Below are 15,551 nucleotides of genomic sequence, written 5' to 3' on the forward strand. Positions count from 1 at the left end.
CAATTGCTATAAAATTATAGGGTTTTTTTTTTAAAGAGATTTTTGCTATAGGACAGATGTACTTGCTGGAGAGACAGAGAGACACAAAGTAAGAAATCACACCCCCCTGCCCCGGGGTGATTGGCCACGCTGCAATCCATTCTCCTCTCAGGATTTTGAGCACTCACGCACACGTGCCCATCCTAAATTTTAAGGGGCTGGGTCCAAGACTCGAACCACGATCAACTATGTGGGAGTCCAGTGACGTAACCGTTATTCCATCTGCTGGTCCCTGTAGTTTAGTGACATTTATTAAAACTGAGCTTTATAAACCCATATTTGTTTGATTTCAGATGCCAGGTACCTTGATGGATGTTAATGTATTGATGGCAATTCAGTTACTAATTGAGCAGGTATCACTAGAGAAAAATATGCAGCTCCTGCAGCAAATGTACCAATATTTACTCTTTGACTTCCGCATTTGGAACCGTGGAGATTTTCCCTTTCGAATTGGTGAGAACAAGCTGCCAGATAAAATTTTGTAGTTGATTTAGAAATTTGTAACTGCCTATATGAACTTCATTCTAAAATGAAGTATATTATTTACATGTGAACTTTCTATTTTAGGACATATACAGTATCTGTCGACAATTATTAAAGATAGCAGGAGAGTTTTCCGAAAGAAGTATGGTGTGCAATTTCTCCTAGATACACTTAGGATTTATTACGGGTATGATTCCTTGCTCTTTCTGTTTAATATATTCTTATGTCTATTATTTCACTGGAACAAGTGGATTTTTTTTTTGCTTATTAGCAATTCTTTAACTTCAAAGAGGTAGGATAGTGTGGAGGTTGATGAATAATGAATCCATGTACATTGGATTTAAATTTTGAATTGATAAATTGTGTAACTATAGGCAAAATTACTGAACTTCTCTGTGCTTGAGTTTCCTCCTCTCTGAAAAGGAGGTAATAAAACTATGGACTTCCTATGGTGGTTTTGAAAATTAAATTAAATGAGTTAATAATGTGGTAAAGCATTTACAACTGTGTCTGCTATGTAGTACGTGCTGTATAAATGTAAGCTGTTTTAATATTTTTAATTTTTGTTACTGGAACTCTTAATGTCAAAGGTTTTTCTTAAAAAGAAACCAAAAGTACCTTGAATTATAATTATTACATGGATAGATGTTTCTTAAACTGTGAATTCTGTTATATTAAAAAACCTAAAGAAGTAAAAATTTCTATTTCAATTTTTATACTCTTTTCTGTTTCAGAAATGGTTGTAAATATAGTGAACTATCTCAGGATGATATTCGAACAATAAGGACTTCTTTGTATGGATTAATTAAATATTTTCTGAGCAAAGGTGGAACTCATGAAGAGATACAAAGTATTATAGGTTACATAGCTGCTACTAATGAAGAAGAACAGGTATTATGCCTAAGATAAATCTCTTTCTTTTTAATATTTAAGTTGTGGGGCCAGTAGGTGTAGTGGTTAAGGTGCTAAACTCCCATGTGGCCAACTACAGTTCAAGTCCTGGACCTGGCGACTTGAAAATCATGCCTCATGTTTCTCTGTGTGTTCCTAAAATCTCAGGAAGAGAATGAAGGAGAAGGGATTGCAGCGTGGCCATCCCCGGGGAGTGAGTTCTCACTTACTCTCTCACTGTCTCTCTGTCACTCTCTAAAAAGTACACATGCCCTATGGCAAAAACCTTAAAAATCTATATGTATGTGTGTATAAATAAATAAATATATATATATGTACATACACACTTACATATGTATATATGTACATTAAGAGTGAAATGGGAGGGCCAGCAGGTGACATAGTGGTTAAGGTGCTGGACTCCCATGTGGCTGACCACGGTTCAAGCCCCAGACCTGGCAACTTAAAACTCAGTGTCAGGCACGTATGCACCCAAAATTCCAAGAGGAAAATGGAGGAGAAGGGATTGTGGTATGGCCATCTCCTCTAGGGAGTGATTTCTTACTTTCTGTCTGTCTCTGTCTGGAGACCACATGCACTCTATGGCAAAAAATCTCTCTCAAAAAAAAAAGGAATGAAATGTATAAGTGTCATAAAGAATATCGATTTTATCTACTAACTGGAAGATTAATAAAATATTATATGTGGCGATGTAATTTATTTACTAAGCTGGCCAGGAAATGTAAATACGGAAATAGTTGGCTTTATTTGGCAATTCTGAAACCTATTTTTATGGTCCATCTGGTATATTTTACTATAAAAAAAAGTGACTAGATAAGTTGCTAAAATGGATTTTAGTATGATATAGGTTCATAAAATTTTTGCATAGAGGGACTAGCAGAAGGCATAATGATTGGATCACTGGATTCCCATGTAGTCCACTGCTATTTATTGGACCTGGTGGCATAAAACTCATGTTGGGTGTGTGTGCGTGCATGCCCAAGATACCAAAAGGACAATGGAGGAGAAGGGATTGTGACATGGCCACCACCCTGGGGGCTGATTTCTTGCTTACTGTCTTTCTGTCTCTTTCTGTGTCTCAGATGAGCACGTGTACCCTATAGCAAAAATCTCTTTAAAAAATTTGCATAAATTGTAAAATTGTCTAATCCTAAAAACTACTGTCCTTTTTCATTAAAAAAAAAATTTTTTTTTTTGCTACAGGATTCTTCTGCTTGTGGACAGGGTGGGAAGGGGGGGGCAGGGGAGAGAAAGCACCCTTAGGGGGGTGGCCTTGCTGCTTTTTCTTCTTCACTCTCCTTTTAGGATTTTGGACACACACGCATATATTCACAGTGTGAGTTTCAAACTATTGTGTCAAAGACTTGAACTGCACCGTCCAGCACATGGAATCCAGCTGCCTTAACCACCAAACCACCTGATTGACCTGAAAATCACTGTCCTTTAAGGCAGTGGTTCTTAACATAGGGGCCTTGACCAGCTTTACCTGGCAGCTGGTTAGAATTGCAAATACAGTTCTGATTAAACTAGTGAATTAAGCTCTCCAGGTGATGTTGGTGCACTTGATAATATTTGAGAACCACTGATATAAAATATATAGACCAGGAATTATCTTTCCCGTTTATACACTTGAAAATGCATAGAGAGATTATTTTATTTCTGTTAAAAATGGATACATTTTATAAATCTGGAACTAAAACCCAAATGTATTTATCTCTATGCCTGTGCCGTTTCTATGTAACACTCTCAATACCACAGATTAGAACATGCTTAATTTATGTTGACTAAAATAGATGTTTTTTGTATACTCAGTGGTTACATTGCTTTATAATTGATATTATATAAATGTGTTAACTTTGGTTTATTGTAAGGTTGTACTGCTTCAAAAACTCATTATTTTTTTCATGATAGCTATATTCATGATTCATTGCCACTGTTTTTTTTGTTTTTTTTTTTTTGAGAGGTTTTTCACTATAGGGCGCGTGCGCTCGCCAGACAGACAGAGAGACAGACAGAAAGCGAGAAATCACCCCCCTGGGGGGGATGGTCACGCTGCAATCCCCTCTCCTCCATTCTCCTCTCGGGATCCTGGGCACGCACGCACACGCGCCCAGCATGAGCTTCAAGCGAACCATGATCGACCACGTGGGAGTCCAACGACATAGCCATTACGCCAACTGCTGGTTCCCAGCCACTGTTATTTTTCATGATCAGTTCTGTCAATGAGTTATTTGTTGAGAACTCACTAAATATATAGAATACCATTAGACATTGCAGGTAAATATAGTGATGAATTATCAATTGTTTAGCATAATGAGAGCAGAGGTCAACTATAAAGATTCACAAATAACTGTGAAATAGAGGAGAGTATGATAATTTCTATAAAGAGCTATGAGGTTTTTATAGGAAGGTTTTACCTATTGAAAAGACCAGGAAAGGCTTTATGGATGTATGCTTTTTGATATGCACAAAGTGGGATAGGTATTGTTTAAACAGGTGAACATGAATAGCGAGAAGATCTGCAAAAGGAAATAGGGTAAGCCAAAAGCATGTTGAAGGATAAAAAAACTTGATTGGTTGGAGCCAGCAGGTGGAATGGTTAAGATGTAAGGCACTGGAGGGTCACATGGGCAACAGCGATTTGAATTCCAACCCACCGGCTTGAAGATCATGCTGGGCCCTTGTGCATGGGGAATGGAGGGGAAGAGGTTGAGGAGTGGCCAACTACTCAGGGAGTGGTTTCTCATTTTTTCTCTCTATGGTGAGCACACCATCTGGTAAAAACCTTAAAAGAAAAAAAAACGCCAAACAGGGTTCGTTAGGTTATACAGGATTTACTTAAATAGCTGTATGTGGTTTATGACTTTATCTATATGAGTATATAATAGTGTGGTTGTTTTGTGCTGTTTAATTCTAAAAGCTCTTTGGAATTTTGGATGTGCTCTTCAGTCTCCTACGTACCAGCCCAACTAGAGGTCAGCTTTTCTTACTGCTTTTTGAACCAGGAAATGCTGAGATACTTTATGCCTTGCTTTTAAATCAGAAGTACTCTGACAGACTAAGAGAAATCATTTTTAAGGTACAAATATTTCTTAAGTATTTTTACATTTGTGTGCATCTTTGGATATATGAATTTGCTTGCAGTATACCCATTCTATAACTGTAAGCTTTTTATTCATATCTAATTTTAAGTTCTTCAGTTTACTTATTTACTTTACATTTTGGTTGTTTGCATATTTTGAAAACTATATTTTGATCTGATAAGTCGTCTCAGTGGAATATTCTACTTCATCACACCTTCCTCCAACTAAAGCCTCTCATTACCTTTTTGATTACAATGGATTATACTGTGGCAATTCAGAACATTCCAACAGCTAAGTCATAGCTAGCCTTAGGTGACACCCACTGTATCAGGCACTAAGTGCTTTTACATATTAACTTAGTTCTTGCAACAACTTTATGAAGTGGGTTTTGTTATTATCCCCACTTTTCAGATAGGAAACAGGCTACAGGGTCTACTAACTCATTAAAGGATTTGGAATATATTTCATTAAGCTATCCAAAATATATACATCTTTGAACTTTGGCTGAAGCACCCCTCTGCTTTTTTGCTAACCACAGGTAGATGAGTCAGGCATGTATCTATCACAAATGTATTTTTCCCCAAGATTTATTCTCCTGTTCACTATGTCTAATACCAGTAATAGTTGTTCTTAAATTGTTAGAGTTAGGTTACGAAGTTTATTTATAGGGTTGTTTGGATTGCCTATGTTTAAAGTCTCTAAACTTTGGCAAACAGAGGTGCAGTAAAAATGGTCTGGCTTGGTCTCTTTTGAGTGTTCATTATAGTGACCTCAGAGGCTGTTCTTTAAAGCATCTGACCACACTAGGATTCCTTTATGGAGATGAAATGTTACTTCTCTGAAAATGAGGTAGGGATTGCTCTTGACGTTGTTAAGATTACAGCTTCCTTTAGATTGTGAGTATCTCTCTTGAAAAATGCTGCCCTCAACTCTAGAAGCATGGGGCTGTTACTCAGTCCTCCGTTTTAGCATATGGATGGGTTGCTTCACAAATGTCTTCTTGTCCTTGAAAATTATTTTGGTAACTGTTTTATAATTGATCCAGAGATATCTGGACATACCATTGTTCATTTTACAAACTATGTGATTTGTTTCTATATAAGCCTTAGCCATTAAGAAAGAAAATTTAAAATTATTTCTCTTTCATTCCCTATATTTAAGTTAGTTTTAAACATTAGTTATTCAATTATGGATGTGTTTTGGTCCAATATATTCGTAAATCTATTTTTAATGATAGTATGAAGTGTTCCTTCCTATTAGTGTTTTAAATTTTTATGCTTTCAGATAAAAATGACACTCCAAAACTATATATGGTAATATTTTATTCCTTGTTAACCTAAGTGACAAATTGTTCTTTGTTCTCTATGTTAAGTATATTTTACTTGTTGTGACCAGGTTATGGAACAAATGTTGAAATGCACAAATGTTTATGAACGTAGTAAACAGCGTATTCGGCTCAGAGAGGTTGGTTATTCAGGACTGGGACTCCTTCTTAATGAAGCGCCTGTTAATACTTCTCTTATTAAAAACCTTTCCAACCAGATCATTCATACAGGTATGACAAAGGCTAATAATCCTAATGCATTTAAAAAATGTTTTTTTCTGAAGAGTTTTTTCTTTCCTCCTTTTTTCAGGTTGCTTTTGAAGTTACCTGCTTTCGATTCAACAGGACTTTTCTTAGATACTGTACTTTAGGTTTCTGGTTTTGTTTTTAATCTCCTCTGGGCATAGCATAGTACCAACTCTATAACTGATTGAGTGATTAAGTTAATGATTGAACTGACATAACTAGAAAAGGACACTAGAGAAAATATGTATAGCAGTTCGATCATTTTTTTTTTTTTTAATTTTTGCTAGAAGACACCAGAGAGAGATGGGATGAAGTGTTGAGGGGATTGAGAAAGTACCCATGGGGAATGGTCATGCTGCAGTCCCTTCTCCATTTGTCATACCTTTTGGGATTTTGGGCATGCATGCACATGAACCTAGTATGTTTTCCAGGTTAGCGGGTCTGGGTCTCAACTGTAGTTGACCATATATGATCCAGCTGCCTTAACTACCACGCCACCTGCTGGCTTAAGGAGCTTCAATGTTTAGAGCAAAATGAAAACCATTATAAATTTAGATATGCTTTTTTGATTCTAAATTTTTTTAAAACCGGATTTTACTATGTTGCCATATCTTCCCACCTTCACCTCCTGAGTCACTGAGATTAATCACTGGAACTGTAGGCTGTGTCTGACTTTTAGACGGTCAGGAAGTTGCAGCCAGGCCTCCCATGTGGCCTTAGTATGCTGAGTAGTGGCACCTATTAGCACACACTACCACAGCTAGGGTTTTTTTCTTATTTTTTAATAGTTTTTTTTCAGTACCTACCACAAACTATGTTATTTATGCAACATACTAGAGCTTTTGAGTTTAAGATAAGATTCTTTATCTTGAGTGGTTTACAGTTTCATTGATAAGAGCCCTGCAGTGTGGCTAGTATGTTCATGTATCCAAAGAAAAGAATATTTACTTAGCATTGACTCGGGAAAGCATAAAGCATTCAAAAACCTATTTTATAAAATAGAATTTAAATGTATTTATAATTCTTAATTTTAAAGTGAAGCAATTATTTTAGCTTTTACCACAAATATTACCTACAGTTTTTTCTTTGGTTATCTCTGAGATTTAATTTTGACTTTTTTCCCCCCACCATAGATCCTGTTATTAATTTCAAAGATCTGTTATCTGTGGTATATATATCTCACAGAGCACATTTAAATGTCAGAGTGATCATCTGCAGAAAGGTTAGTAAACTTTTAGGATGTATTTTAACAGTAGCATCATCATTATATTGTGGATAACTTTTCATTAAGTATTTTGCAGCAGATAGAAGTTTTCTTTTCTTTTATAAATAACATAATTTAATAAATAACAGTATCCTTTTTGAATTATGCTCTTTTTTGCCATACCTGAGACCTTAGAGAATAGTTAGTAGAGAATAGTTTCTCTATCAAAACCTTCAATAATTGTGACCATTTCTATTTCATGTACAATATTCTAGGTTTCTGAATCTTTTGAACTTTTGACAGAATTTCCTTAATTTGTGTATGGGTATTCTAACAATGATATGTCTTCAGTACACATATAACCTTTAAGTCAAAATATATAGTTATTCCGCGTGCCCCGTTTTTATCATAATTCTTTTTCTCCTCCACTGGTACCTACTGATGTGTCTATTTAAGTTGTCTCCTTGCTTTTTGCTTTTGATTTTATATCCTAATTATTTCACAGTACTTATCTCTTAGTTCAAAAAACAGATCTTTTTCTTAAATGGCTCTAACTTTTCCTTCTATGGCTATTATAATTTTTTTGCCTGGTAATTTACTAATACAAATTAGGTTGTTTCTAGTTTTTACTTTTTTTTTTTTTCCATGTAATAAGCAGCTATTAAGAATATCCTTTTAGGGGCCAGCTAGTGGCATGGTGGTTGAGGTGGCTGAATCTCACCTAGCAGTTGTGCAGTTCAAGACCTAGAACTGGCAGCTTAAAAGACACGTGAGGTACGTGTGTGTGTGTATGCCCAAAATCCTGAGAGGAGAAGAAAAATGCAGCGTGGCTATCCCCCAGGGGGTGCTTTCTCACTTTTCCTCTCTCGTTTTCTCTTTCTCTCTCTCTGTAAGAGCATTTGGCCTACAACGAACTTTTTTCTATTTTTTAAATGAATTGACCTTTTTGTCCCCACTGCTATGGCACAGTGTTAATACCTGTGTCTTGCGACTAGAAACCTTGTAGCCAATCCTGGGTTCAGATCTCCAGGTCAGCTTGAAAATATGAAATATGACAGATGTACATATGAACTCAGAATCCTCAGGAGCTAGAGGGCTGGGGAAAGGGAGTCACAGTATGACAAGACCCTGTCAAGGGTGCTTCGTTCTCTTTCTCACATGTATATGTACATATTATCATAAAAAAGTCTGTGTATCTTCGTCTTTGTATGATTCTCTATCTCTAGAATGTACTCTGTGAAGTGGATTTGCTGCATCATAGGATTTTATATTTTATATTTTGAAAGATTTTGCTGTATTCTTCAGAATCCCTGTACTGGTTTACGTTTCCACAAACTGTGACAGTGACTGAGAATTTGAAGTAGATCATATAAATTGACCCTTTCCTTTTAGTATGCCATTAAGTAGAAACTGCTCTCAGTGTAGTTTGGGTTTTATCTGTTTTATGTACATAAAATAAATCTTTCTTTATGGAAACTTTAAAGTAAAAAAAAAATCATGAAATTTCCTTGCCAAGCAAAGCTTACTTTGGAAGGGAAGCAAAATGGTGTTCTTCACCATAGCATAACGTTAGCTCACTGGCTGATAGCATTAGTGTAGAAAGAAACTTCATACGTCACTTTCTATATCAGCATATGTTAGTATTGTTTGTGGTGAAGTCCTTACTCATGTTCTGTTGTTATTCATGTCCTGTTAAGAAACTTACCAGAGTTAGAACTTCTTTTATGAGTTATTTAAAACTCTAGGAGCCAAAGTTTCTTTCATCTATATAGAGGTTTATTGAGTTTGTGATAATAGTGTCTTAAACTAAATTGCTGATGACTTTTAAGAACTTGTTTTTATCCAAAAAAAAAATTGAAGTCATTCAGATAGTAGAGGTCATTGCCATGTCAGTGTCTACTTTTTAATCTCAGCTTCTTAATGCTGGTGAAGCAGTGACATTTTCTTACTGGAATTTACTTTTGTAATTAAATTTTAGTTTTTGTTTTGTTTGTACAGTATAGACTTAATGTTACTGAAAAAAGTTTTTGCAAAAGCAAAAACCGGTACCTTTGCCTGATAAAAAAAATGAAATGGGAAAATAGTATTCTTGGTCTACCCAGATTCCATCAAAGGTTTTTGTGTGTCCTACTCACTCCCCTATCCCTTGGATCTGGAATGGTGCCCAATACATAGTCGATATTAATTCATATTTGCTGAACAATGTGGTAGGTTAATGGAAAGTAGTATGTTGAGAGGATATCACTCTATTCATTTTACATATACCATTATGTTCTTTATATTTTCTGACTGACTGCAAGTTAAATTGATAGCATGTGTTGGAGCAGCAGATGGCAGGGAGGTTGAGGCAGCTAGATTCCATGTGGCCAACTGTGCAGTTTGAGTCCTGGACCCAGTATTTTGAAAATAATGCTCTGCATGTGTGTGTATGTGTGTGTGTGCATGCCCAAAATCTGAGAGGAGAATGGAGGAGAAGGGATTGCAGCATGGCACTCTCTCCCCTAGGAGGGGATAATTTTTCACTTTCCCTCTCACTCTCTCTGTCACACTGTTTAGCACGTGTGCCCTATAGCAAAACTAAAAAAATAAGTAACATGTGCCTTGATATATTTATATATATAGAGAGGATCATTTTAGTTTTTTTTTTTTTTAGTCTTTCAGCAAATAGTTTAGTACATCCCTACTTTGTACCATGAGTAATATATAGAGGTTCATTTTAGTTTTCTTTTTTAATCTTTCAGCAAATATTTTAGTGCATCCCAACTTTGTACCATGAATAATATGCAGATTAGTTGGAAATATAATTTTAGTCCTCCAGTTAGTTTATATTCTAATTAAAACCTTTATCTTTTGAAAGTGTATCTTCCACAGTTTCTCATTAAATTACTTGTCATTAAAATAACTGAGAACTATTTTAATATAAAGTACTGTGTACTTTTTTAAAGAATATTGTATTCTTAATTTCTTTGCAGATTTTACAGATTTTGCATTCCCAACCAGATGCAGCACATCAAATATCACAACAAGTAGGTTGGCAAGACACCTTTATTAGGCTTTTTTTGAAAGCAAATTTTGATAATGAAAATACTCCTAATAAGCCCAGTAGAGCTGTATTAATGAAAGACAATGATAAACATATGTCAACTGAAGATATCAAGAGGAACTTTGATGAAAAGACAGATGAAGAAAAAACCAGCTCTTTTGCCTCTACTAATGCTTCATCAGATCAGTGGAGTTTGGAGGATAGACGATCTCTAGACTCAAACACACCATTATTTCAAGAAGATAGCTCTGTGGGAGAATTGTCTTTCAAATCAGAGAATCAGGAAGAATTCTGGCACGGTAACCCTTCACATTTGAGTTTAGATTTCGGTGGAATTGACTCATGTGAACTGAGTGATAGTGGAAGTCAAATGCCAGACAGCCTGCCTAGCACGCCATCCCCAGTGGAGTCTGCTAAGTCATTTTCTGTGCAGTCTGACAAAGAAAGCAGCATCACACATGACATGGGCTCTAGTGATGACTCCTCTTTATTGGAAAGCCAAGAGGTAAATTTTCTTATGCCTTTCATTTTCATGTCTGTTAGATACTTCTAATCCTTAGAAATGCGTGGGCACTTGTGGACACTTTCATATTAGTGTATGTGCTAAGACTCATGATCTAAGATTTAGAAGCCCTAGAAGTCACTAGATTATATCTTGAGAGCAAAGCCAGTGTCTGATTCAACTTGTACAGTATCTCTAGGGTCTTAAAAAGTTTTGAGTTCATCAAGGCACTGAAAAGATACTTTAAACGGTTACAGTCAGTATCTGTGATGGTTCTTAGGATGTTCTTTTAACACCTCCTCCTCCCACTAATTCAGTATTACCTTATCTTTTTTTATAGAGATGTGAGGAGGAGCTTTTTCAGTTATTGACAAATATATTAAATTATGTAATGTGTAAGGGACTAGAAAAGTCTGATGATGATGCTTGGATCGAACGGGGACAAGTGTTTTCAGCACTAACTAAACCGGGGATATCCAGTGAACTACTTCGACCATCAGATGAAATAAAACTAACGTAAGCATTCTGTTAGTGATTTCTCTGCTTTTGGGATGACCAGGAATCTAAAATAATACTAGTTAGTGTACACTTACTCAGAATTCATTGGATATAGAGAGAGAAAAGGAAAAGCTTTGTGTTTCTTTTCTTTTCCCATGTTTTGCCATTGACTTTAGATCTAGAGCAAAGTCTAAAACTAACTCCAATGTGAAGGGATTTTAATCTTAAATAAATTTGGGTTTTAAGTGACGACAGATTCCTTGTGTAAATTGTTTTCTGTACATCTGATGACTTCATGCTTTGTGTTCTGTAGGCTTATCTAAACTTGAGTGTTTGTGGGCTAAAGGAAATGAGAATTACTTCCCCAAGTAGATGAGAAGACTGTTCATAGCGGCACACTAGGGAAGATTTATCTCTTTGTTTTTCCTTGGGGCTAGACCTTCTGTAAGACACAGTAGGGCTCATGGAGAGTGGAATGTGAATTACTGTCATAGTTTCTTTTTTATAGTCAAGTAAACCAGGTAACTTTTATTTTGACTTTTAATATTACTTACATTAAAGATAGATACACCACACATAAAAGGTTGTTCTATTTCCATCCACAGCATCTTAGTGATAGCTGCCAGAATCTTTGGAGATATGGTGTTTCTAATAAATAATTGTTTTTTTTTTTTTTTTCCCATGTCCTAGTATCTTTCTAAGCTTACAGTGGTTTTAATTGGACTTTGTTTTACACTTAGTTTGCTACAGAAGATGTTAGAATGGACAGTCACAGAAAACAGAGAGTCAAAAATGAATCCAGTGTCTGCTGAAAATGCCTTCCGCCTCATGCTGATCATACAGGATTTTCTGCAATCAGAAGGACTAGTTAATTCAAACATGTGGACTGAGAAGGTACAGTAACATCCCTGTGGAGTTAAATATTGCGTAGTTAGGTACTTCATTCATAGCAAGAAATTTTGCACTCCCTTTTTTTAAAGCATTGATATTATATTTAATCAGATGCAATAAACAGAAAAGGTAAAGTAATAAATAGTCACAGATTTTGCTAGCCATTACCATGATGATTATTTTTGGCTTCCTCCAACTGAATGTTAAATGGTTTTGAAATATTTATGATGTATATTGGTGTTGGGAAAACCTTATAATCAGATTGAAAAACTAAATGTCTTTATTTCCTGATTTTGCCTTTGTAATAGCTTTTGGAAGATATGACGCTGCTCTTTGACTGTCTTTCAGTCTGGTATAATGAAAGTCCAGTGTGGGTAAAACTCTCTCAGATTCAGATCCAGTTGCTTCTAGGATTCATTGGAAGGGGTACTTTGCAGGTTTGTCAATTCTTTTACATTATTTCTATTTATTTGCATGCAGTACAGGTTATGTTTTTATGTGATAACTAAATGACTTTTCAGTACTTTAATTATTTTTTTAGAATTATTTTATTTATCATTATTTATTTATTTATGTTAATTTGACCAGAGAGGAACAGAGAAAGAGAAAGTGAGAAAGCAAGCTGCCAGCTGGGTCTAGGATTCACATTGTGGTTGGCCATGCGGGACTCCAGCACTCTTAACCACCACACCACTGGCTGGCCTTTTAATTCTTTCATTAGTTCAAAAAATATCCATGATTTCAATTGCAGTTCAGTTATATTTATTTAGAGGTTTTTTTACTTTAGAGCACATGTGCTCACAGGAGAGAGAGACAGAGACAGTGAGAGAGAAATTGAGAAATCACCCTTCAGGAGGATGGCCATGCCACAATCCCTTCTCCATTCCTCCTCCTGGGATCTTTCACACTGACACACACATGCCTGGCTTGAGTTCACTGGGTCCAGGACTTGAACCATGGTCGGCCATGTGTGAGTCCAGTGATATAACTGCTATGCCATCTGCTGGCTCTTCAGAGTTCAGTTTTATCAGATCAGACAGGGACTTGAGAGGCAAGTAATGATTTTTTCCTGAATTTATGACTTCATGTAATTTAAAAGTTTATTTTTATGGGATTTACACATAGCTTATGTTAGACATATTAGTCACATAAAGTAGGACTGTATGATTGGTTCATTTTCCTTTTTTTTATTACCCTGGATGAAAGAAGGAGAGAATTGGGAGGAGGAAAGTGAGAGAGAGGTGCTTTTGATGTGCTTGCCAGAGAGAGAGACAGAGAAAGAGGGAAAGTGAGAAGTTACCCCCTGCAGGGGGGATGGCCAGGGCACAGTCCCTTCTCCTCCATTCTCCTCCTGGGATCTTGGGCACACATGAATACACCTAGTGTGATTTTCAAGTCACTGGGTCCTGGACTCAAACCATGGTCGGCCAGATGGGAGTCCACTATACCATCTGCTGGCCCTTGTATGTTTTTTAAATAAATGTCTGAACAGTTTATTTAATGCTATAATATTAAGCTAAAAGCAAAGCACTGAAAAAAAAAAAAGCAAAGCATTGGACATTCAACTTTGTATGTAAATATTATTTCTAAAAACACTTATAAAAAACTTCAAATATTAATATTGGTATTTCCTGATTGTAGTTTTTAATTTTTTTTTCTTTTATCATTGGTCTCTGTTGGAATTTTGTTCCTTTAGTCATAATCAAAGACTAAAGTGAGAAAAAGAATTGGGGAAAATAGGAGGAGGTGGAGAAGCGTTACTTTCTAGAAGAGGTATTAAAGATGTGAGACATCATTTTTTTTTTAATAAGAATTATTTAACTTTATTTGTTTGTTTATTTAAATTTGACCAGAGAGGGACAGAGCAAGAAAGAAAGGTGGGGGGGGGGAGAGAAAGTGAGAAAGCAAGCCGCCAAGTCCAGGACTCAGACCACAGTCAGCCATGCAGAAGTCCAGCACCCTTATACCATGCCACCTGCTGGCCCTGGGTGTGAACCATCTTATAGATTGTTTCTCCAGTGATATGCAAGTCCTTGTTAAGATTTGCATAAAAAGACTACATAGGATCTCTTTGTTATCCTGGCCTGGAATGACCTGTGTGTGCAGCCCAGGCCAGCTTTTGCAAAAATACAATTCTGATACTTTGTTATTTTCTTTTGCTTTTCTTTATTTGCAAAATAAGAAGATACAAAATAAGTATATAGGGCTAAGGGAAAGTAAGTATAGTCTGTTATTTTTCCTACTTTGGTTTTGAGACTTAGATCTCAGATCTTTCTCTAAGGAGAGCCATTTTAGTCGATCTAGTTTAACTTTTCATGTTGGGGTATAGGACCAAAGCTTAAGAGTAAAATAGATTATCCCTTTGCCAGGGCTTGTGCCCTGAATATGTATTTTTCTTAGGAACATTCAGAGTAGTTAATTTTCTTATCAAGGACTTGGACTCTTAAATACCTGTCCTTTATGAATATAGTCATCCATTGCTGTCCATGAGGGTATTGGTTCCAAGAGAACCCCTCTCCCACTGTTAACAAACTGTATGGATGCTCAAGTTCCTTGTATAAAATGGCATAGTATTTGCTTATAACCTACACATATACTCCCATATACTTTATTTTAGCCAAAGGGCATGTGTACCTGCCATACATAGAAAGACAGAGGAAGAGGGAGAAAACATTCCCCATGAGGAATGATCACTCCACGATTCCTTTGCTTCCATTGCTCCACCATTCTGGGCACACATGAACATGTACCCAGCATGTTTCTCAAGCCACTGAGTCCAGGAAACAAACTATATGGTTGGCCATGTGGCATCTGGCTGCCCTAACTACCAAGTGACAGAGCTGGCCCACCTTCTATATACTTTAATCATTCCTAGATTATTTATAATATCTAATATGATGAGATACCATGTAAATAGTTGTTATATTGTACTATTTAGAGAATATGTCAGGCAAAAAATCTGTGCATATTCAATACAAGTACAGCTGTCATAGACCTGACTCTATACTACATATCAGCCACAGCCTAACATTTTCAGTCTATAGTTGGTTGAATCCAAGAATGTGAAACCTGCAAATGCAGAGAACTGAGTATGTTTTATATTCCAAATAACAGAAACACTATCTTAAACTGACTTAGTTAAGAAGATTGATTGGCTCATACCATTGAGAATTCCATAGTGGCGTTCAAGGCACGGTTCATTCAGGGCTGTTTCCATTTGTTTGCTGTTCTCATAGCTTGTCTTAAGCCAGCTTCCCTGATGGACACAAAATGGCTGCCAGCAGCAACTGGGGCTTTGTGCTACCTCTTTCATATCCAGGGAAAGA

At 36.2% G+C, this 15,551-nt stretch overlaps 1 protein-coding gene across 7 annotated transcripts in view; it reads left to right on the forward strand.

The window, feature by feature from the left end:
* NBEAL1 (neurobeachin like 1) overlaps positions 1 to 15,551 on the forward strand; it is a 209,066-nt gene that overhangs the window by 116,654 nt on the left and 76,861 nt on the right. For all 7 annotated transcript variants that reach the window (XM_014589572.2, XM_027773657.1, XM_027773656.1 and 4 more), the window contains 10 exons: positions 333 to 492; positions 607 to 709; positions 1,257 to 1,413; positions 4,355 to 4,513; positions 5,913 to 6,072; positions 7,221 to 7,309; positions 10,264 to 10,839; positions 11,177 to 11,352; positions 12,075 to 12,228; positions 12,534 to 12,662. In XM_014589572.2, coding sequence (XP_014445058.1) covers positions 333 to 492; positions 607 to 709; positions 1,257 to 1,413; positions 4,355 to 4,513; positions 5,913 to 6,072; positions 7,221 to 7,309; positions 10,264 to 10,839; positions 11,177 to 11,352; positions 12,075 to 12,228; positions 12,534 to 12,662 — 1,863 coding nt within the window. The remainder of the gene's footprint in view (positions 1 to 332; positions 493 to 606; positions 710 to 1,256; positions 1,414 to 4,354; positions 4,514 to 5,912; positions 6,073 to 7,220; positions 7,310 to 10,263; positions 10,840 to 11,176; positions 11,353 to 12,074; positions 12,229 to 12,533; positions 12,663 to 15,551) is intronic.

The sequence above is a fragment of the Tupaia chinensis genome, unplaced genomic scaffold (genome assembly GCF_000334495.1).
Source record: "Tupaia chinensis unplaced genomic scaffold, TupChi_1.0 Scaffold000361_2, whole genome shotgun sequence".
NCBI classification, from domain to species: domain Eukaryota; kingdom Metazoa; phylum Chordata; class Mammalia; order Scandentia; family Tupaiidae; genus Tupaia; species Tupaia belangeri.